At 39.9% G+C, this 23,806-nt stretch overlaps 1 protein-coding gene across 1 annotated transcript in view; it reads right to left on the bottom strand.

Moving 5' to 3' along the window:
- Positions 1 to 23,806, bottom strand: part of TMCC2 (transmembrane and coiled-coil domain family 2) — a 101,748-nt gene that overhangs the window by 65,671 nt on the left and 12,271 nt on the right. The window contains exon 3 of the mRNA XM_088153823.1: positions 1,317 to 1,823. Coding sequence (XP_088009949.1) covers positions 1,317 to 1,823 — 507 coding nt within the window. The remainder of the gene's footprint in view (positions 1 to 1,316; positions 1,824 to 23,806) is intronic.

Here is a 23,806-nt window from a genome sequence, read left to right as displayed (position 1 = left end):
ACAATGCAGAAGTGGTTTGCCATCAACATCTGGAATTCTTCTGTTTTACTTCCCAATCTAGCCTAGAGCCCTGGGATTTCCTAGTGGTTTCCCACCTCCAGTATTTACCAGTTCCAATCTTGACAAGTTTTTGTGTGATAGGGCAAGATGTGGTATGTATTGCCCCCTGTTAAGTCAGCTGAAATTCTTTAGATTTTCACTCCCAAACCTGTGCACCAAACTTAAGAGCACCTCTATACTAGAAGTACTGCCCATGCAATTTCTTCTCCAGTTATATTTATACTGACGTTTAAAACTATTTTTTGTCATCTGTGTTTTGAGAGCAGATTATGTATCACAAGAGTTTAGAACAATTCAACAGTTAAGCGAATTAATTCTGCAATTGCAGATTTTAAATAGTTTCACTTGAATTTAATCAGTATTCAGTACTAAGGATATTGGTATAAGAATTATGCCAGTTTTTTAAAAAATAAAGCACTATGTAACATGTTCACCCATGTTGATAACTGGCTGGAAATAATGCCTTCAAAGGGTCAGAAAATTAAAAAGGCAAACTTTCCTCTACCACTGACTGTGTGTAACTGTAATATTGTTTTCCCAGAACAATACTCCAACTTCTCATTAAGTAAAGTATAATCTCTGAAAGTCTATAGAATAATTTAGTCCTTAAAGTGCTCCAAGACTCAGTTGTGTTTTCCAGTGTTGCAGTGTCAGCTGTTTTTGTTACACCCATTTTTCCCTGGAAATAGTCATCAGAGTAACCTTAAGTAACCCTTGCCAATTGGGAAATATAGGATGAATAGTTATCTAACCAGAGTTGGGTATAAAGACAAGTGAATACAGTTCAGAGTGAGAACAATATTTTCTAAACATGTAAAAAGTATAGTCATTAAAGTACTTTTAGATGGAAAAATGTTTAAGCTTAGCCTAACTTTTGTTCTGTGCCATTGAGGATGGGAGAAGATCTCTACCATCTGTAATATGACTTGTATAATTTAGCTGGAACAAGAAACATATTTAATGTTTTCTCAAAACACTGAATGGATATATGATCTTTGCTAAATGATGTATTTTTATTTTTCTTGAGAAAAAAGTAAAGCGCCAAAGCCCCAGGATCAAATATCTATGTACACATATCTATCTATACAGTAGGTATACATACACTCTTAACATTAGTTAGTTGTCCCATGAAACTGGATTCTAGGACCCAGTCTTCCTACCAATGATAAAGCCAGCATGATGTAGAATTGAACAATGTAACAACCATTTCTCTCATTTTTCTAAATTTTACTAAAGTCACTACTGTTTCGTCTTACCTTGTCACTGAGGCATTCTGACTCTTCTGTCAGAAGGTAAACATTCCCACTTTCGGCCATAAGGATAGCAGTGTCTGTAGTAGATGAAGATCTTGGCCGGCCTTGATGTTGATGCAGGATTGCTGTCAGGCTGCTATCCTGGGGGGCCCTGCGCACAAGGTGTGGACTGCTTTTCTGTGGTTCTAAAGAGCTACTCTTGGCTCGGCGACTGCCACTGTGCAAACTGGTTCCTCTCTTGATGGAAGGACGGGAGCGAATCTGCTGTAACACCCTGTTGAAGGCAGTGGGTCGAGCTGGGAGGTCATGGAGAGACACAGCATAGGAGACACGGTGCATCTCTGGAGAGCGTTCTTTTTCATCAGGGGAATCATGATCAGACATGCCATGGTGTTGCTGGGATGACTCCTGGGAATTCTGATGCTCCCGTTCTCGGGATCGTCTGCGACTATGGAAAAGATGTTTGAGTCCATGGCCAAACATAGAACCCTCTGACAGTTGTTGTATCTTCTGTACAAGGAAAGGAGACAAAATATTTGAAAGACAGTTATAGCAGGGGCTACACAGGATTTGTTGCAAAACACAGATGATATATAACAAGTATAAAAAAAAACAACCCTACCCCACCCCACCCCAAATCACAATTTTGCAATCGTGTAAAAAAATCGTGACCAACTGGTATCATTCTTCTGAAGTTTGGATTTCATCCATACAAATTACATATCATGACCAAGAAGCTGGACCTTATGCCACCTCATCACACTAATGAATGCCTGAGCTGCCCAATCTGTAATATAGTATGTGATACACTGTTCTCCCTTCCAAAGGCAGCCATGCTCAGCTGTTGTAGAAAGCTAGGGAAATAACCATGGAGAAGGAATCTGGAGATTAGTCGGAAAACCTCAAGTGCAGAAAAAAATATGTATTAAGTCCAGAGAGGTAAGAGAGGATTACAAAGAGACTCTGGCTAGCCCCTCACCTGACTCTCTCAGATATCAGAGGGAGGGAAGGAAGACATGGACAGACTTGCAAGATTCTGTTATTACAGCCCACTGTTTCTCAACCCCAGCAACTTTCAGATGTGTGGACTTCAACGCCCAGAATTCCCCAGCCAGCATGGTGGCTGGGAATTCTGGGTGTTGAAGTCCACACATCTGAAAGTTGCTAAGGTTGAGAAACATTGTTATAGCCTATATGAATAAAGTCTAGTTCTACTTTTCCTGCGTAGCCTGTTTCCTAGTACAGTCTACCTTGAAGGATGGACATCGGCAACAGTCAGGGCACTTGTGCAGAGGAGGCAGAAGTAGAGATTATTGAGGCAGGCCTTGATGGAAAGACGGAAGATCCACTACCAAGGCAGCAATCAGGCAAACCTGGCTTGAGCCCATACCAAGAAAGAGGTTTATGAAAATGCCTCAGACAGCCCTCCTCCTTCACATGAAGGCAAAAGAAAGAGGTGGGGAAGCACATTTGGACTTGCAAGATTCCGTCACTACAGCCAGTCTAATAACTGTAATTTTAGGCCCACACAATGTCTGTTGCCTAGCCTACCTTATAGGGCTGACAGTAGCAAAACTCTGAGGAGGGCAAAGATGAATACTTGGGGGTGAAGAGGCAAGAGGAGGTGAAAATCATATGACTAGAAGAGCTGCAATTAATACAGTACACTTCAGCATCATAGGGACATATTGTCATAATATAGCTTACCTACCTACTCATCATGCTATTTCTTTTTGGGATAAGCAAGGTTATGTAAAGCACAGAAATGAAATAATGAGCCAAATAAATTAGATACAAAAGAAGAAAAGAAAATATGACTCAAACTAATTTATACCAGCACCATTCACTATTCTTCTCCATACCTATCCTTGCAAATCATCCTGCTTCCCCTATATTTACATATCGATACACTGTCATTTGTTCTTTCAGATTGGTATACCGTTCCTTCTAAAAATACATTTCCTATGTTGTGGCAAAATGCCAAATCATGAAAGTTATTCATCACTGTTATGTATCACTTGAAGGGAATATTCATGGTTGGATATTCTAAATATCAAGGCAGCTCACAGAATCCACAGTCTAAAGTGTAACTTGAGTGGCAGCAGTATTGTAGTCACTTTTGCTTCGCAACTGTTAAATCTTAACAATATTTCCAAATGCAATATGTCTTCCTGCCCTTTTTAATACGATTTAATTAAGGAGGGGGCTCCAAAGCCTGATCGGTCACTTACATATATTAACTCTATTTTCGTCTCTTTATTGGTCTCCATTGGCACAGGCTGTTGCCAAAGCCACAGTTTCAAAAGCTGAAGGGAGAAGTTACTCTAAAGAAGAGCAGCGTACAGTGCTGCTTTGCCAAACCACAAGGCCAGCTGAGGTTACAGATATTTGAAGGTAAGCTTAACAGAGATACATCATATAAATAAAAAGACCAAAAAGGGGGGGGGGGGAGATCCTATTCATAAATGAAGGACAAGGAGATTATGGCTTACTGGAGAAACAGACTTTGCTTTTTTCAGAGATATAGGAATTTTAAGCCAGTTTGGTGCAGCGGTTAAGTGCTGGATTAGAGTGGGGAAATCCAAGTTCTAGTCCTCCCTTAGACATGGAAGCCAGCTGGGTGACTTTGGGTCAATCACTATTTCTCAGCCCTAGACTGGAAAGTTAAAAAACATTCTCAAAGAAGGCAATGGCAAACTACTTTTGCAATGTTGCCCAGAAAACTGCATAGGCCTGTCCATGAGTTGCTAGCAATCAAGGCTGACTCAAAGGCACCACACACACACACGTGCACACACACAAACCCTTGGTTATGGCTGATTGGGTTTTTTGCACCACTTGTGTGATCCATTGAAATCTCAGATACTTACAACATAGGAATTGGATGTTTGATACTCATACCTAAAAGCTATATATATCAAATTACATTCTGGAAAAAAGTGCAGATAGAATTTGCTTCAAGATCCTTAGATAATTATTTTGAGGACTGACTAAAAGCTGGAAGCCAAAAGAAAGATATTAATCCTACCACACTTTATGATATAAATAAAGATTAGCAATCTTTTGGATTGGGATGTACCTTTGGGAATATGGTACAGTGAGCTGTAGTTCATGAAAGTTTATGCCTGTTAACAAAAAATGCTAGTCTGAAAAGGTATTACCAGACTGCTGTGATTTTCCCAAAGCCCATATTGTTGGGAAGAAAATTATTTTTACCCTTGTCCCCCTTCCGAATGATCTCATTCCATATGGCCTTTTCTATGCTACTATTATTAGTGGGAAATACCTATGGCCTTACTACTGGGTAATTAGCTGGGCAGAAAAAAACATGATTTTTTAAAAATTCAGATAGAAACCAGAGGCTGCCTATATTAAATTAACCAAATAACTGTGAATGTCATCAGAATGATTGCCTAAGGGCAACTTATTATATCAATTAAAATAATAATTTCAAAGTATCCATCATATTAAAGAGAATAAATTTTCCCTCTAATACTTGTGCCAATTGGAAATATCTTTTTCACAAATCTTTTGGTGTGATCTGCCTTGTTTGTCCTTGCTGTCTGTCTGAAGCACATGGTCAATTACCCAATTATCCACAGGAGAGAAATATATGGTAGATCCTACTTAGGGAACACACCCTTCTATCCTTAATTCTCAAAATTCTTTGCTTCATTTAGAAGCACATTTGATTTCATGTTGTCTATGATACTTTCAGAGCATGGGTGGGCCATGCAGGCAAATTAGACTAAAAGTTCAATAATCAACTATCCTGGCAATACAGTCATACATTAAATGTTCTACACAGATAAAAAGAAAGGAAACTCTATACATCCAATTCTCCAAAGGACCTGGCTACTTGTTGATGACAGTAATGTGTCAGCAAACTGCCGGGTCCTTTGGGGAATAATATAAAGAGAGTTTGATTGCTGCCATTCTTCAAAATAAGTCTCACTGAGCTTGAATATAGAGTGGCCAAAAGTATCGGTACCCCTCTATTTTTTTTCCAAAGAATCCCAATTTGCTGTGACCTAAGTTGCCATTTTCATTTGTTTTATTACAAGAATATGTTAAATCAAAATGAAGTGTCTGTTCTATGGGCAATGGAATAAAGAATGATGGATGCCATACTTCATGGCAAATTGGGTTTCTTTGGGAAAAAGCGGAAGGGTACCAATACTTCTGGCTGTGTCTCTATAGGAAGTCATTATTACCTAACAAGCCCAACAATGGTTTGTTCTCTTGAACACCTGACACGACAATTTAATAGAAACCAAAAAGCATTTATGAAAATCTGACCTAAACAACCTGACAACAATTCCCCATCATCCTTCTTTTCTAATTACATTAATGAATCTGTATTAGCAAACAGTTCAAAGGACTTAAAGTTCTACTGATGGTTTAAAAATAGCCATCCTGGTTTATCACATCAAATGTCAAATGAGAGACAAGTGTTTCCTTGCAAAATCACAGCTGTCTTGAAGTCATTCAGTAACACCCAAAGCAAACTTCATAAGCACTAGAGGATGAATGGAAAATAAGTTAATAGGGTCAAAGCCAAGGTAGAAAGTATAGTAGGTACCAAGCAGTCTCTGTCAATTGTAAGACCAGAACAAGAATTAAACCACATCCAAAATTCTAAAAGCCAGAAAACAGTCATGTAAATATCACAATATCAATTCTTGATGCTGTTGATTCTCTTGCCACCAACAATGTCAATAAGTACTTAATGTGGGTATATGCAGATCTAGATACAACTCCATAATATGACATTGAAATATATTATAGAAACCTCTGTTCAGTCATTAGTAAATTTCCTTCATTAGTAAAGAGGCATCCTAGCAAACACATTGAAAGATGTTTGCTATGCTCTACTTCCCAGAAACTGGAATCAACGTGAGCTACAATGTATATACCATTGTTGGCATCACTGTGCGAAAGTGGATGGATAGAAATGAGATGCAAAGGTTGGGAGTAAGATTTCAGGTTGTTGTTGCTGTTGTTGTTGTTATTATATGATAATAATAAGAAATAACTGTTCAGGCAATAGCCTAAATGATGCAAATTATGGGAGACAAATTACTACTTATTTCTTCTATCAGTATTTTCTATTTGCACAGAACTTTCGATCTGATGGAATAGGAAGCAAGAAAAGGCTAATGATGGGTCAAGTCAAGAAAGAGCCATGTACAAAAATTGTGATCATATCACTGCACAACACATTAATCAACAGAAGTTAATGGAATGCTATAAAATTTCATTAAAAGCCTAGCCACTGTTTTCCCATTAAAGCTCTGAAACTTCTAGTGCAGATTTCCCTGCCTCTTTCTAAAGTTATTCTACTTTTTGAGCTTTCAGGTTAACAATCTATTCTACAATGAATATGGAGAAAGCGTGACATACAGTTGTGAACACATGGCCTGCGTGCACACATTTTTGGATTGGAACAGTAGTCCACAAAGGCTTGAGAAGAGAAATAGAACAGATTGTTTCCAAATCTGTCCTACCAAGTGAAACATAACTGGCATAAATAGCTCTTCCCACATGAGATTAGGAACATGTGGCAACATCCCCACATATCCAATATGGATTAGAGATGATTCTCTGTTATAATATTCTCAACCCAATTATGTCATGAATACAAACATTTAACTGAAAGAACATTTATTGAATAACATTTTCTTTTTGTGAACCAGCCTCATGTCACTGCAAACCCACTGGTATTTCAATCACTAAACTTCCCTTTTGCTCAGTTAATAGTTAGTGGTAAAAGACTCACTGAAGACAGCCCTTTTTCCATTAGCATTAAGATTCAGAATATAGGTTTTAGAATTCCAAAACGTAATGTTAACTGGCCATTCACAAAATAACTATGGCTGAGATTTATGAAAAACAGAATCCAATGTTTTGAACAAGATATATTTCCCATCCCTATCCTAGGGATTGTTATCTCAGAAAATTATTTCTGAAAAGTGTGTGGGGGGGGGAATCTCTCTATTGAATTGTTGCTCTGGACCATCACAATTTAAAGTTTATTCTATTTATAGTGTTTCTATGGAAACAGTGTACGTAAGATAGAAAGAACTACAAAACCTACATATTTCTCCCATCACGATACAGAATGGATTTAGATTCTTCATCTGCTTTAAAAAGACTCATGGGAACCAAAATGAACAGTTCCCACATTTTAAAAATAACTAAAGCAAAACATTAAAAAGAGAAAGTTAGTGACAGAGAAGGAAAAACAAGTTATTTTGACAGCAACATACAAAGACTAACTTAATCATAGTGTTTCCATTAAAATAGGGGGGTGGGGTGGATAGAGGGTGATGGATGACAACCGACATAACAAAACAAATAAATGACAGCTGAAATTTTTGTTTTGTACATTATTCAGGAACAGACACACACATAGGGAGAGAGAAAGTGCCCTGTTCAATCACACCAAGTAACTCAGCCTTCCTCATGCTGGTGATCTCCAGATGTGTTGGAACTACAACTCCCAGAACTGTCCACACTGCAGGAATCTTCTGGGATATTGCAGTCCCAATACATCTGGAAGTTACCAGCAAGCAACAGGCTGCCTGCATAGCCCAGCATCCTATTTCATGCAGTGGCCAGGTCTTACTTGGAAGCTTACATGTAGTTGGCAAAGAAACCATTGTTTTTCAAAAGTACATAGCTTCTGAACATCAGTGGGTCTCCACATTCCCAGAGAATTTGACTGCAAACACCACAGGTTCATTCACAATGGAATGCTATAAAATTTCATTAAAAGCCTAGCCACTGTTTTCCCATTAAAGCTCTGAAACTTCTAGTGCAGACTTCCCTGCCTCTTTCTAAAGTAATTCTACTTTTTGAGCTTTCAGGTTAACAATCTATTCTACAATGAATATGGAGAGAGCGTTTAGCAGCAACATTTCTTGCTGAATTGGTACCACTATTAAGCAGAATATTATTTATTGAATGGTCAGTTGGAAACCAAACCAACCTGATCTTTTTTGATAGAATGACCAGTTTAGTCAGCCATGGGAAATGTAGCAGATGTAGTGTGTTGGAAAATGTGGGGTTTCAACCAAGCCTGTCTCACATGAGCACAAAGGGAGGGGCGGCTTTGCTGCAGCCTAGCTTTGCTGCTTTATGTGGGTGGGCCTTGGATCCCGCCTTTTTCCTGTTCCCCTCATTTCTCTTCTCCTCATGGCTCTCCACGAGGTAGGAATGAATCTTCTCTCCTCCTCAGGGTTTTTGTATTAACATTTCAGAACCCCAACACTGGGTTATGGGCCCAGCGTATCAGACCAGGAGATTTCTTTGGTCTTACAGCCAAGAAACTGCTTGCACATTTCTAAAGGCTCAGATTTCTTTTTCTTTTTCTCTCCTTTTAACAATGGAGAGGGAGGAGGGGCTTCCCCCCCCATCCCAAAGTTAAATGAAGATAATTTTTCAGCTTGGTTATACAGACTAAGGCTACGATTGGACTTTCAGGACAGCCTAGATTGTTTAGATTCCCCTCAACCACAATCAGGAACAGGAAGCCAAAAGATTATGGGAACAGAAAAACAAAAGGGCCATGATTTTAATTTCTAGTTCACTACCTGATCATAGACTGGCAGAAATAAAAGATCTTCCCACTGCCAAAGAAATGATTGAGAACCTGAGGACATTATATTTAAAAAATTATGATCAGAAGATTATTTCGTTACTGAGGGAACTGATTGCATCTAGTTATTTAGAAGATGAGGATATTAATGAGCATTTATTGAGAATGTAGTCTATCTTTGAAAGGCTGAGCATAATTCAAAAACTCATGAATGAAATACAGTGGTACCTCGGGATACGAACTTAATCCATTCCGTGACTCTGGGCGTATCCCGAGTTGGTCATAACCCAAAGGAAATTTCCCCATAGGGTTCAATGTAAATCCAGTTAATCCGTTCTGCCCTCCGAATTTGGTCGCACCCCGAAGCAAATTTTCCCATAAGGTTCAATGTAATTACCGTTAATCCGTCCTGGCGTCCCCGGACCACGCGTCAGGGGCGGGAAAACGGCTGGCCGCGGCGCGAAAATGGCCGGGCGCAGCGTGAAAATGGCCGGGTGCGGCGGGTGCGGCGCGAAAACAGCCGGGCGCAGCGCGGCATGAAAACAGCCGGGCGTGGTGTGAAAATGGCCGGGCGCAGCGTGGCGCGAAAACGGCCGGGTGCGGCACGGCGCGAAAACAGCTGGGCGCGGCACAGCACGGCGCGAAAATGGCCAGGCACGGTGTGGCGCGAAAACGGCCGGGCGCGGCACGGTGCGGCGCGACAACAGCCAGGCGCGGCGTGGCACGAAAATGGCCAGGCGTGGTGCGGCGCCGCGGAAAAACGGCCGCGGACCACGTGTCAGGGGCGGAAAAATGGCCGCGGACCACGTGTCAGGGGCAGAAAAATGGCCATAACCCGAGGCGGAGTTCGCACATCGAGGTAAATTTTTGCGGCCGGAGCTGGTCGTAACCCAAAAAGTTCGCTAGTAGTGGCGTTCGTATCCTGAGGTACCACTGTACTAAAAATGGCTTTTCTACTAAGCTCATTACCTGACAAATATTACCCTTTTGTAGCAGGGCAGAATTTACAAGGGATGAATTTGTCTCAATTGTTTGGAGCAATTAGAAGTGAAGCGAGGAGACAGGAAAATTATTTGTATTTCCATAAAAAGTCAACAAAAGACATGGGTTACCTGGCAGAAAAAGGGAAATGTGAGCAAAAGCCATTGATTGCTCATCAGCACAACAATAAACCCATTGTTTGTCATTCCTGCAACAAGCCAGTGCACATAGCTAGATTTTGTAAAAGCAGAGACAAAAAGGATTTTTCAAAAGGAAGGCATTCCAAAGAAAAATTAGCTTTGCATACAGTTTTCAGAGCAGAAAATTCTCTTGGGGCTAATCCTAATGAAACCAAAAGTCAATGGATCTTAGATTCAAGTGCAAGCCAACATCTTTGTGGGAACAGAGATAACTTTAGTGAACTGAATGAAGAGCCACAAGGGAACACTGCTCTTGCTGATGGGAATTCCATCCCAATAAGAGGAAAAGGCAAAATACCCTTGAGATGTTTTAATGGAGAAAAATACAAAGACCTCATAGTGACAGATGCATATTATGTACCATGATTGACAACCAGTTTGCTGAGTGTGCGATCATTGAACAGAAAAGGTTTCAATGTAATGTTTAAAGCCAATAGAACATGTGAAGTAACCAGTGGTAGCCAGATTTATGTTACAGGCTTTGAGAAAAATGGAGTGTACCAGGTGAACTGTGAATAGCCACCACCAGATGTCAACCTCACCTGCCAACAGCAGCAGAGAAAGAAGGACATCAGCGCCACCATATGGCACAAGCAGTTTGCACACAGGGACTTTGATGCAATTTTTAGAATGAAGGAAAATAAGAGACCTTGAACTAAGCAATCGCGAAAAATACCGGTTGAGGTGTGTAGTGTACATCAGAGGAAAGGCAACAAGGCTTGCCATACCTAAGCAAAGGGAAAGGTGTGCAACTAAACCACTTGAACTTATCCACACTGATTTATGTGGACCTCTTCAAGCATCAGCAGGTGGAAACAAATACATGTTTTATAGATGATTTTTCCAGATATTGTGTAATCTACCTGATGAAGGAAAAGTCCCAAACTGGGGATATGCTGAAGACATACGTTACTATGGTAAGGAATAAATTCAACCAGACCCCTCAAGCCCTTCAAAGCAACAGAGGCGGTGAGTTCATTTCTAACACCATGCAGACATACCTAACACAACTAGGCATAGAGCACAGATTAACCACTTCTTATACGCCAGAGAGTAATGGAGTTGCAGAATGAAAGAACAGATAATTGATGGATATGGTAAGGTGTATGTTGTTAGAGGCAGATCTACCTGACAAATACTGGGCAGATGCTGTTATCACAGCTACATACTTGCATAATAGATTGCCAGTCAGAGCCAATAAGGTAACACCTTTTGAACTTCAGCATGGGCGAAAACCACATGTCAAGCATTCAAGAGTGTTTGGATCTAAGGCCTATGCCCACGTACCAAAAGAGAGGAGATCCAAACTAGACCCTAGAGCTGAAGAAGGGGTCATGATTGGCTATGCTCCTGGAAGCAAGGGATACAGAATCCTGAATCCAAAGATGGGAAGAGTAAGTGTATGCAGAGTGGTATACTTGGTTGAGAGGGAGAGAGGCTGCTGGACTCAGGTGGATAATGACTGCGGAGAAACCAGCAGCAGCAGTTACCAGCCTGAGATGTTCAGCCTGACACCAGAAGACACAACCACATCAACCCAGAGAGAGATGGAAGTTCAGGAAGAGACTCCACCAGAGACAGATGATGAGGCCGAGGATGCAGAAGAAGGTGAGCCACCAGTTGTCGCTCCTGAACCTGCTCTAAGATGCTCATCGTGACCCAACAAAGGAGTTCCAGCTGACAGACTTACCTATCTCGCAAGGTCATTGCTACCAAGCGAACTGGCATCTGGAATGAGGTGCTGCAAATGCCAGCAGATGAGGCAAGTAAGTGGAAAAGGGCAGCACAAGAGGAACTAGACGCTCTGTACAAAAACAAAACATGGACTTTAACTAAACTACCGAAAGGCAAGAAGGCTATAGGTTGTAAGGTGTTCAAGGCAAAACAAGACAAGAATGGTGAAGTACAAAGGTACAAGGTCAAATTGGTAGCAAAAGGCTACTCACAGAAATATGGACAGGACTATGATGACTGTTTTGCTCCTATTGTAAAATACACCACAATTAGAATGTTTCTAAGTCTAGCAGCATCCAGGAACATGGACTTCGAACACTTAGATGTTAAAACTGCATTTTTACATGGGAGACCCAAGAACTTTACATGACACAGCCTCCAGGCTTCACTAATACCAATACCAAGCATCTTGTTTGCAAGCTTCAGAAGGGGATATATGACCTGAAGCAGGTGGCCAGAGCGCGGAACAAGAAGTCAAACCAAATACTTCTTGACCAGGGTTTCGTTCAAGGAAAAGCTGATCCCTGCCTATACACAAGACACAGAAATGGGAGGGATGTGTATATACTTTGTTATGTGGATGATTTAATGATTTGCCACAATAACAAGAAGGACTTTAATGATATTGTTTCTCAACTAAATAGAGAAGTAGAAGTGAAGCATCTAGGCAATGCCAGCTACTACTTAGGAATACAGATCGAGAGAGAAGATGATGGGAGCTTTCTTCTAAGTCAGAACCAAAAGATTCTAGAGCTGTTGGAAAGTTTACACCGACACCGATGGAGACAGCTTTCCACAAGCAACAAGAACCCAGCAATCTCCTACCAGAGAACAATATAGAACAATATGAATATAGAAGTGCCATAGGAAAATTGTTGTATCTAGCCACCACCGCTAGACCAGACATTGCAGCTGCAGTGGGCATTCTATGCAGAAAGGCAAGCACGCCCACACAGAGAGACTGGACTGGTGTCAAGAGGGTGGGAAGGTACCTAAAGGGGACCATGCACCTAAAGCTAAAACTGCCAGCCACTGAGAATCCTAGACTAGTGGGATTCACAAATGCAGACTGGGCAGAAAACATTGCTGACCGTAAGTCCACTAGTGGCTATGTATTTTTCTATAGGGGTGGAACAGTGAGCTGGGGAAGTCACAAGCAAAGCACAATAGCACAGTCCTCTGCAGAAGCAGAGTATGTGGCAGCAACAGATGCATGTAATGAGACTGTGTGGCTTAGATTATTGCTTGCAGACATGGGTATAGACGAACCAATCCCTATACAAATCTTTGAAGACAGTCAGACTTTCACAGTCAGAGAAAGTAGGTGGGAGAACTAAGCACATTGATGTAAAGTATCATGTGGTGAGAGAGTTGCAACAACAAGGGTTAATCCAACTAGACTACTGTCCCACAGGAAACATGACAGTGGACATCGTCACAAAGCCATTGTCGAGAACCAGTTATCAGAAACTAAGAGAAAAACTAAATATTGTGGGACATGGAGACATGCAAGGTTGAAAAGAAGAGGTGTTAGAAAATATGGGGTTTCAACCAAGCCTGTCTCTCACAAGCAGAAAGGGAGGGGTGGCTTTGCTGCTTTGTATGGGAGGGCTTGGATCCTGCCTTTTTCCTGTTTCCCTCATTTTCTTTCTCTTCTCATGGCTCTCTGTGAGGTAGGAATGAATCCTCTCTCCTCCTCAGGGTTTTTGTATTAACATTTCAGAACCCCAACATAGTGTACCTTAGCTTCATCAAAGCATTTAACAAACTCATTTACAATTCTAGTAGAGAAGATGGCAAAATGTGGCCTGGACTATGCTACCATTAGAGAAATACAGAGTTGGTTGAATAACTGTACCCAATGAGTATACATTAATAACACTGCATCAAGCTGGAGGGAAGTATAGACTGACTTATCACAGGGCTCCATTCTTGTCCAATATGTTTTTAAATGATTTAGATGAAGGGTTAGAAAATATTGATTTGCAGATGACCCCAAAATACTCAGAAACTCCATCTGGCAGGACCCAGATGGCGTGCCTTTTCTGCTGTGGCCCCTGCCCTCTGGAACATCTTTCCCCCTAAGGTGAGGTTGGCCCCATCCCTGCTTGCCTTCCAGAAAGCTCTTAAAACATGGTTTTTCCATCAACCTTGGGGATCCTACGGTGAGCCTGCTGTTCTCCTGCAACCTTCAGTTTTTCTTTTTTATGTTTTATGTTTTTGTCATTATGTTTGTAGGCCGCCCAGAGTCGTGTTTTGTGAGATGGCCTGCTATAAAAAATCTGCTAAATAAACAAACAAACAAACCCAGGGCAAGAAAAAATGGGTTATAATAAACCTCTTTTTGTTTCCTTCTTAATTTTCTTGTTGTCTCTTCTGAATGGTATGAATTCAAGCTCTGAAAAGAATAATACTGCCATACATCAGAAACATCTCAGAAACAACCAACAGACTATTACAACCACATGGCATCACCATAGCACACAAACCAACTAAAGCCCTCCAAAACTTCTTAAACCAAAAGAACCAGTAGCCCAAGAAGAAAAAACAGGAGTCAACTACAACATATAGTGGAAGTACTGTGACGGCCACTATGTAGGACAGACAGGCAGAAGACAAGCAGAGCACATCCGTGAACATCAACTAGCAGTCAGAAGACGTGATAAAAACTCCTTAGTCTCACAACACATGGACAGACTCAACCATAGTTTCAACTGGGAAACTAAGCATCCTAGACCAAGCTAAATCCAAAAATGCTAGGGAATTCCTGAAAGCTTGACACAGACACATCAGCCATCAATAGACACATAGAGATAAACCATATTTGCACACCATTCAAAAGAGACAAAAAACTAAGAAGGAAACAAAAAAAGACCAGCAGTCTACACCCAGATAAGCAGGGATTAACACCAGACAAATCAGCAGAAAACAATAATCAAGGAACTACCAAGGAAAAAATCACACCCCCACCAACACTGGCAGGGTAAGCCACTGTATATAAACAGGGAGCAAATCCCACACTCACAAGCACTGATGATATTACCTGGTTGTTTAATGAAACATCTGCAATCAAACAACCAAGCTCAGAGAGCACCAAGGCCTCCACAGTTCTACCTTGAGCTACATATATCCTCTTCTATCGATAAAGAATTTCTATAGTTGGTTCTGGACATTTCAAGAATTGTATTTTCTGTGTGTGGGTGGTGGTGGCGTATTCTCAGCACACTTCCTGGCATTCTTCATTCATCACTCCCAGGAATAATCCCCACCACAATGAGGCAATGGAATAGGATTTGGGAGAGGGGTGTCATGTATAGGTATGTATTACATTTATTCTTAAACCATATATTGGAATCAGAACGTTTTCTAAAATATACTCACCACACAAGCACTGTTCTTATTCATTCTTGGGTCTCCAAATGGCCCAGTCCCTTTTTCTTTAGTCTCTTAATTCTTTCTCACCCATCCATTCATGCCATATAACAAAATAAGCATGTCCTGGAATCACATTAATTCAGAATATTGTACAATTTTTCCTAAAACCCATCTGTGATTGATTATTACTATTCCCTGGAGCATATTGTGCTACTATCACCCAACTATGAATTCCTATTTTCCTACAGACACAAAGCAATCTAGATGACACCAGTTTAGCCTTTTTATTCAGAATTAAACCTACATTTAATTTCCATATATGTGTTCAGCAACTCCAGAAGGTCAGACCACCTTAATTCATCCTTTTTCTTTCTCCTAGTTTCATCATCACACAACATATCTATTTTTCCTTTCATTTCAGTCTTTAATATGTGCTCTTTCCCATTTCCTTCTCTTACATCTGAAGTTGCAATCTTTAAACAATTATGGTCTTAAAAAAGACCATTCTACAGAATGGACTGACCAGTTTGGAGACATAAAAACAAAGGACTCCCTTGGGTTTCAAAACAATCAAGGAATGCAACATTATTTAATGTACCAATTTAAAGTATTTACACTCCACTTCTCATTCAATCTCAAGTGGCATAACAAAGAAGCTGTTGTAGTGCCATTCCCTGCTTTTGTATCCACCCTTGCCCATCCTGCTCACTGAGGTAATCTGAGGAGACTCACATTGTGGGACTGAAACTTCTCTGCACTACCACTCCCTTCTCAGTAGAGGGGCTCACCTCTTTGTCCACTTTTTAAAGACTTAAAAATGCATGTCTTCAGACCCCTTTCATAGAATCATAGGGTTGGAAGGGACCTTGGAAATCTTCTAACCCAACCCCCTGCCCAAGGCAGGAATCTTTATACCATCTCAGACAAATGGCTGTCCAATCTTTTCCTGAAAACTTCCAGCAACAGAGCACCCTCAACTCTGGGAGACAAGCTGTTCCACTGCTTAATAGTTCTGTCAGGAAATTCCTCATGTCCAGGTTGGCTCTCCCTCTGATGAGCTTCCACCCATTGCTTCTTGTTCTACTCTCAGGTGCTATGGAGAATAAATCAATGCCCTCGTCCCTGTGGCAGCCCTTCAAGTATTGGAAGACTGTGATCATGTCTCCCCTCAATCTTCTCTTTGTTAAGCTAAACATACCTAGTTCCTTTAGCTGTTCTTTATAGGATTTAGCCTCCAGGCCCCTTATTGTCTTTGTTGCTCTTCTCTGTACTCCTTCTAGGGCCTCAGCATCTTTTTTGTATTGTAGTGACCAGAACTGGATGCACTATTCCAAATGTGGCCTCACCAGTACAGTGTTGAGCGGTACTATCACTTCCCTTGATCTTGATACTATCCCTCTGTTGATGCAGCCTACAGTTGTGCTGGCTTTTTTGACAGCTGCAGCACACTGCTTACTCTGTCACTGCTTACTCAACTACTGTTGAGCTAGGTACTGCCTCTCCTGTACCTGTGCATCTGGTCTTTCCTGCCTAAGTACAGGATCTTACTTTTCTCTCCACTGAACTGCATCTTGTTGGATAGGGCCCAGTGCTCAAATCTGTCAAGATCCTTCTGAATCTTTAATCTATCTTCCGAAGTGTTAGCAATTCCCCCCAGCTTTGTGTCATCCGCAGATTTGATGATTGCCCCTTCAATCCCCTCATCTAGGTCATTTATGAAGATGTTGAAGAGCACTGGACCGAAGCAAGAACCTTGAGGTACCCCACTGCATACTCCCTCCATGTAGATGTAGTTTCATTAAGGACTACACGCTGAGTGTGGTTAGTCAGCCAACTGAAAATCCATCTGATAATGGTACCGTCTATCCCACATTGTTCTATCTTGCCAAGAAGTAGGCCGTGGTCTACTTTATCAAATGTCTTACTAAAATCTAAGTATACTATATCCACAGCATTTCCTTGGTCCACTAATTTAGTCACTTTATCAAAGAAGACAATAAGATTTGTTTGGCATGACCTGTTCATAACAAACCCATGCTGGCTTCCAGTAATCACCTTGTTCATTTCTAGGTGCTCACAAACCCGCTGCTTGATTACCTTTTCCAGGATTTTCCCAGGTATTGATGCCAAGCTGACTGGTCTGTAGTTTCCTGGATCCACTTTTTCTCCCTTTTTAAAGGTTGGAACCACATCAGCTCTTTTCCAGTCCTCTGGCAGTTCCCCTGTGCTCTAGAAGCTCTCAAAGATTTCATTCAGTGGTTCTGAAATCAAATCCGCCAGCTCCTCCAGTACCCTGGGGTGTAAACCATCTCTGGTTTTCTTGAACTCATACAGAGCAGCTAGGTATTCTCTAACCAATTCCTTATCTATTTTGACCTGCATTCCTCTTCTGTCTCCCACAGTGCTGCTTTTGACAGGGTGGACTATTTTTCCCTTTTGCATAAAGACAGATGCAAAAAAGGAATTAAGCAGCTCTGCCTTCTCCCTGCTGCCTGTCTTCTTGCCATCTTCTCCCACTAATGGACCAACCATTTCCTTGCCCTTCCTCTTGCTCCTTACACATTGAAAGAAACTTTTTTTTGTTATTTTTGGCATTTGTTGCAAATCTTAGCTCATTCTGAGCCTTAGCCTTCCTGACTCCATCCTTGCAGATTCAGGCTACTTGCTGGTATTCTGCCCCTCTTTCCATTTTTCTTTTAATTGAACATTTTCATTTATTTTTAATGTCCTTACTTTTAACCTCACGTTAAGATTTTACCTTTTTGGTGCAAATCACTGGGGTATTTCAGAAGTCAGAAGTATATAAAATCTAATAAAGAAATAAAGTGCAAAAGGCAAGGTGATTTAGCTATATTTATATTGAGGTCTAACAACTGTGAATAGTTATACTGTGGAAGGTCTTGTTCCCAAACACCTTGTTATCATAATGATGCCTCAGAGATTAAATGAATAGTGGAGTCCCCTACCAAATGTATAACAGAACATATAAGAAACTTGAAGTGGGGACAAATTCCAGTAGCTGATAGATGGTGTTAATAAGGTAGTTACTAATCATGACATTCCACAGCCTAAAATGGTACTGCTCCAAATTGTTTGATAACAAATATATTTAGGTACCCACTGGGGAGGCTGAAACACAATAGATTATCCTTCCCCCCTGCATGCATATTAAAGATGTTGAGCAAAACCTCTGACACTGGGCATTCTAATCTTCATGGGTAAAAAAAGGGCGGTGTCATATCAACCTACTTCAGCTATCCCACACGGCAGAATGTTAATGGCTCCTGATGAAAACAGAATTTTAATTTTTAGCAAAGAAAAATGTCCAAACCATTAGAATGGACTTAGTGGCTTTAAGACAAGGAAGTACACTTAAATCATAGGTATCTTATGATGCATTTTAATTTAAAGCTTGATGGAAGGATTTTTTTTTTTGTCAGACTTCAGCGGTAGGAAAGAAGTTCAACTTTTTCAGAGAGTAAAGGTGGAAAATGAGTTATTTATGCTACTGAGAGCATGTATACAAGTTTGGGGACTGTTTCTAATTAACATATTTTGCATATTATTTTAATGAACATAGCAGGTGCCAGGACGCAGATGGTAGAAACATTCCACTTCTGCAGACTCCTATTTTGAAATCCTACTGTTCGAATGTGAAAGACATGAGTCAGTTTCTGCAAAATCTTTTATTACATAGATAAGTTATAGAAACTGTAATAAGTCTGACCTCTTTTATTTACTTCAAGTCTGTTAGCACATACCCTACTTGATCTGCATTGTTCATTACTGGTACTTGAGGACTAGATCGTTCTTTTGTTCCCAAATATAAACTGGGTTTCTTGGCACTCAATGAAATACCTCCTGGGAACAAAATAAAATGCATATACTTATGGAATTATGATAGTTTTGAGGGACATATAAAGAATCCCAGAAACAAACAATGAAAATTGTTCTCTACAACTTCTCTCAAATGATGACCATTTCTTCCAAATTAGATATGATGACTGAGACTCTTTTTCCCACCCTGTATAGTATATATCATGTTTGTTACCTCTCTCTTGAATCCTCTGGCAATCAGTTCAACAGTGCATTTCTTGACTCATCCCCTCTTAGCATGAATGAGGCAAGTAAACAATTTAAGCTTATTCAAAAGTTATTGGATGCTTGAAATTAAATTCATTCCCATTCCAATCTTAGGCCCCAATAAACGCACCATATTATAATTAGAAGTATATTCCTTTTGCTGGTATTCCTATCTCAGCCTTCCCCAATCTGATGCCTTTTAACTAAGTTGGTATCACAACATCCAACTGAGTGGGAATTCCAGATAACAGTCCTAACCATTCTGGGAAGGCATCAAGTTCCACTCTCTCAAAAACTTAACTTGTACGGTGAAACAATGAATGGACTCACTCTTCAGCCTAAGGTATAATGTAGTTTGTTTAGCTTTGGCTCATGATATTAGTAAAATTTAGCCAGTTGCGCTTTAGCCAATAAACACTGATTAAGTAAACCATGGCTTAATGAGATAATCCAATCAGTCAAAAGTGCTATTGATAGACCCCAGAGACTGCACTGAACTGCACACAGCACATAGCTGAACTTTGGAGTTCACTAACATCAGATATAGTGATGATCGCATCAACTTAAATGCTTTTTAAAAGAAAACTAGATCAATTAATAAAGGCATTAATGACAACTAGTCATGATGGCTGTATCTACCCTCCAAAATAATAGGGCCTATATCTCTGAATACTAATGGAAAAATAACATTATTGGAAAAGTGCTATTACTTTTACATCATGCTTGTGAGCTTCCTGCTGCTATTTGGTATGTCATTCTAGAAACAGGTTTTAGACTAAGTGGATGGTTTTTCTTTTATATGGAACTATCCCATGTGTGTCACTAGTTCCCCTGGCTGCAAATTAATTTAGTGGAAGAGAGATCAGGAATCCTAAAAAAAAATTTAACTGACAAGTCTAGATTCAGTAACCACCAAATATTTTCTACACCCCTACAATTCTGAAATAGCAATTTCCACATTAAAAAAATGGATTCTGGAATTGAAAAGAGGAATGAAAGACTGAAGAATGGAATTTTCTGGGGATTGGCTTCCTCACAGCCAAGTTATATTTGACATTAAATGCAGCATGGAGAAATTCCTTAGCTTTTGTAATAGCAAACATGAAGAGTCTGCAATTTTAATCAAGGGAGGAGAAGTTTCTACTGTGTTCCCAGTGAAAATAGAACCCTCCACAATGCTATTAAAACCAGAAAGAAAAATCACTCCCACTGACAATAATAGAACATTGTTCTTTCATTTGATAGTTATATCCAGAAGAATGATTTTTGTCCAGTACGTCAGAAAAAACTTCCCTACATTCTCCAATCCCAATTAAAGTATCTTCCACATATAAGATTATTTTAAAAATATCAAGAAAGAAATTGACAAGTTCATAATGACATTTACTATCTTGTTTACTTTAGCCTCCAATGCTCACTTCAATAATGATGGGAAAAGCAATTAATAATCATCCTTTTTTACCCTTAGAGTAAGGGTTGGAGCCCATGATTAACTGCAGGAGGTTTTTTTTTCTTTAAAAGCTCAGCTTGCAAAGAATAATTATAATCATACACCTCATGATTAGGTAAAAGAATAGGACCTTTGCAAAACAGAGTTTAAGCAAGGAAAACAAAGCTGTTTCCACTGAATTCTCAAGTTGTATGAAGCTATCAGAGATGAAATTATATTATTTTATACTCCACAAAATAAATTGACTGATGCATCTACATCAACATTTTTGATAGCTGAAAAAACTAAGGTCTTCAATTATTGCAGAGAGAGAATACATATGGAACACAACCAAAGAAAAAGACATGAGGCTATAATTTACTACTTATTCACTTGGAAAAATAACATTTATAGAACAAGAAAATATATAAGTAGTTGCAGCAGCATGTCTAAGCCTGTAGGGCAGTGTTTCTCCACCTTGGCAGCTTTCAAATGGGTGGACTCCAACTCCCAGAATTCTGGGAGTTGGAATCCACCTGTCTGAAAGCTGCCAAGGTGGAGAAACACTGCTGTAGGGTGAAAAACTGGAAGTCTCAAATTTCCTCTCCTAGAACCCTTCAGGGTCTATATCTCTTAGCTTTGCCTCCTGCTTTGGTGCAGTGGCTTGATAGTTCTTGCTGTCACTACCCATGTTCTCCAGGGAACACCTTATCTGGGATCCTCTTCTAACTCAGGCATGTGAGACAGAAGAGACTTTCACAACCTGTGTTGTTTTTCTGGGAAATTCAGAGGAGAAAAATAGAAATAAATAAATTCTGTAGTACCACCTCTTGGCCCTGTAGCACTAAGATGCATAGCTAGGGGGAAAAAACCTTCCACTTTGGGAGCTACCCCAAATTCATAAGAGCTAAATAGAATCCAACTTTATTTTTTTAAGGAAAAGAAAACATAAAAAGTCCTTTTTAATTTTACTTGAACACCTGAAAACATTCAGTGGTAGAAGAGATAAAAATACAGAGCTTTTCATATCACAAACAGCTTCTTAAAAGGATCTTCAACAGAAAAAATATAAAGGAAAAGATAAAGTTCTGGGCATACCACAAGATGATGCTAGTCTGATCCTACTGAAGGATCATCTTTTTTAAAGAAATTCCAAGTAACATAAAACATACAATTGCTGAGCAATTTTATAAAATAGACAAAACAGTGGGCAAGCACATAGAAAGAAACAGAAATTATATTACCTGTTTCACAGGATGACCTGATGCTTGAACTAAAGTCCCATGCTTGCTTTCTTGGATATTTACCAGCTCATTGTAATATCATTTTTTTATCAGAGGCTGAAGAGGCTTGTTTTCCCCATCTTTACAACTTCTGCTCCCTCATTTTTAAAAAAGACAAATGTTTTCCATATCTAGCTGAAAGGGAGTTCAGGGTAGTTTCTTGTATAGGTGATCCCAAGCCATGACTCATGAAGATGTATACCCAAAATCTGTGAGTCTGTCTGGCATAAGGGTGTGTCAGTCAATGAATATAGATTTCAGGTTTGATCATTCACTACAATAGTAGAGTTGGAAAGATTGATTTCAAGCGTATTTGTTTAGAATAGGAGGGGACAACCTGTGGTCCTCCAGCTATTGTTGGACAATTCCCAGCAGCATCAACCAACATGACCAGCACTGAAGATGATACAAATTGTAATTCAGCAACATCTGAAAAATTCCTAATTGCCCACATCTGTCCCAGGGGCATGATTCTCAGTATGGGTAGGGAAAATTATAGATCTTCTAGCCCATGAAGTGGTGGGAGAAGGGAGAGGAGAGAGTATGTGTGATGGAGGACTTGGATGAGGAGGTCCAAGGTCATGGGGAGAAGCATCTCCTCAGCCCACAGACTGTGTGAAAGCAAAGAGGATGAGACTGGTACCACCCTAAGGAATTCATAGTGTTTAGTTGCAGACTTTGGGAGTTAGTCTGGTGAGATTTTGTCTAGCAGGTGCAAGCTTAATAAAGAACAGAACAATTCCAGAACCGTCTCGAGGAGTTTCTTGGGCTGAACCTGACAGTACCTTTGGGATGAACCCAGGTACAATTCCTAGCACCATCAGTTTTCAAAAAAAATCATCAAACTTCTACAGGGCCATGCCAGTCAAAGTAGAGAACTGAAGTACAAGCACAAATAGCATAAAAGCACAGGGAGTTGCCTTTTACTAAGTTAGTTCATTGATGCTCCCAAATGACAATTAACAGACAGATAATGCAATATACTTACCAACTTTTTTGTTCCAAATGGTAAACACTACCAGGGGGAGAGTCTAAATCTAGTTTATATCCAGGACTAGACTAGAAGCAGGATAAGTATACATTGAGTTATTGATCAATGAAGAAGAATTATCTTCAAATGTGCATATTTAGATGCAGCATTAAGTCAAGTTCCAAGAAAACCAGTGGTCTAGTGGAAATAATTGTAGAAGCATGGTTCAATAAAAACCAAAGTCTACACAAGCAAAAAAGAAAATAGCTGGCAACTCTTGGAGAGCTCCAAGTGTGATTGGAAGTCAGACAAATATATATTGCTCCAAACAGCAGCATCCACAGATAGGTAAGAGGGTCAATCTGACAAAAGCAGCAAGATTCTGCAAACACTGTTGGCTTCAACACCTAGCAGACTACAACTGGCTTCATACATTGTGATAAGTCTTATTTAACTTAGCCATAGTTTGTTGAATTGGCTGAGTTCATACATCATGCTAACCACCTAACAACCACATTATGATTTAGTGTGATATCTGAAAACTAATGTGTTCTCTTCAACCATAATCCAACAAAGCACATTTAGAATTGTAGGAACCCCATTTCATCCTTGTCTTGAAACTACTGTACCCTCCATCTATGACTGTGTAGCCACCATAATATTACAATTACCTCTTTTTAAAATAGCAACAGTAGAAAAATATTCCTGGCAGATACAATGCTATTTGAAAAATGAGAATCTGTCACTACACCTGGGAGAAAAACATAGTCAAAATTCATTTTGATCAGTAAGAACTTGGCAGAGGCCCAGTAGTTAGGAACTAATTTTCCATAGAATT

Source organism: Python bivittatus, unplaced genomic scaffold, assembly GCF_059951505.1.
Source record: "Python bivittatus isolate LINGU-HERP-01145 unplaced genomic scaffold, Pbiv_v1 ctg000700_np1212, whole genome shotgun sequence".
Lineage (NCBI taxonomy): Eukaryota > Metazoa > Chordata > Lepidosauria > Squamata > Pythonidae > Python > Python bivittatus.
Note: the sequence above shows the minus strand (reverse complement) of the source record. Positions and strands in the feature narration are given on the sequence as shown.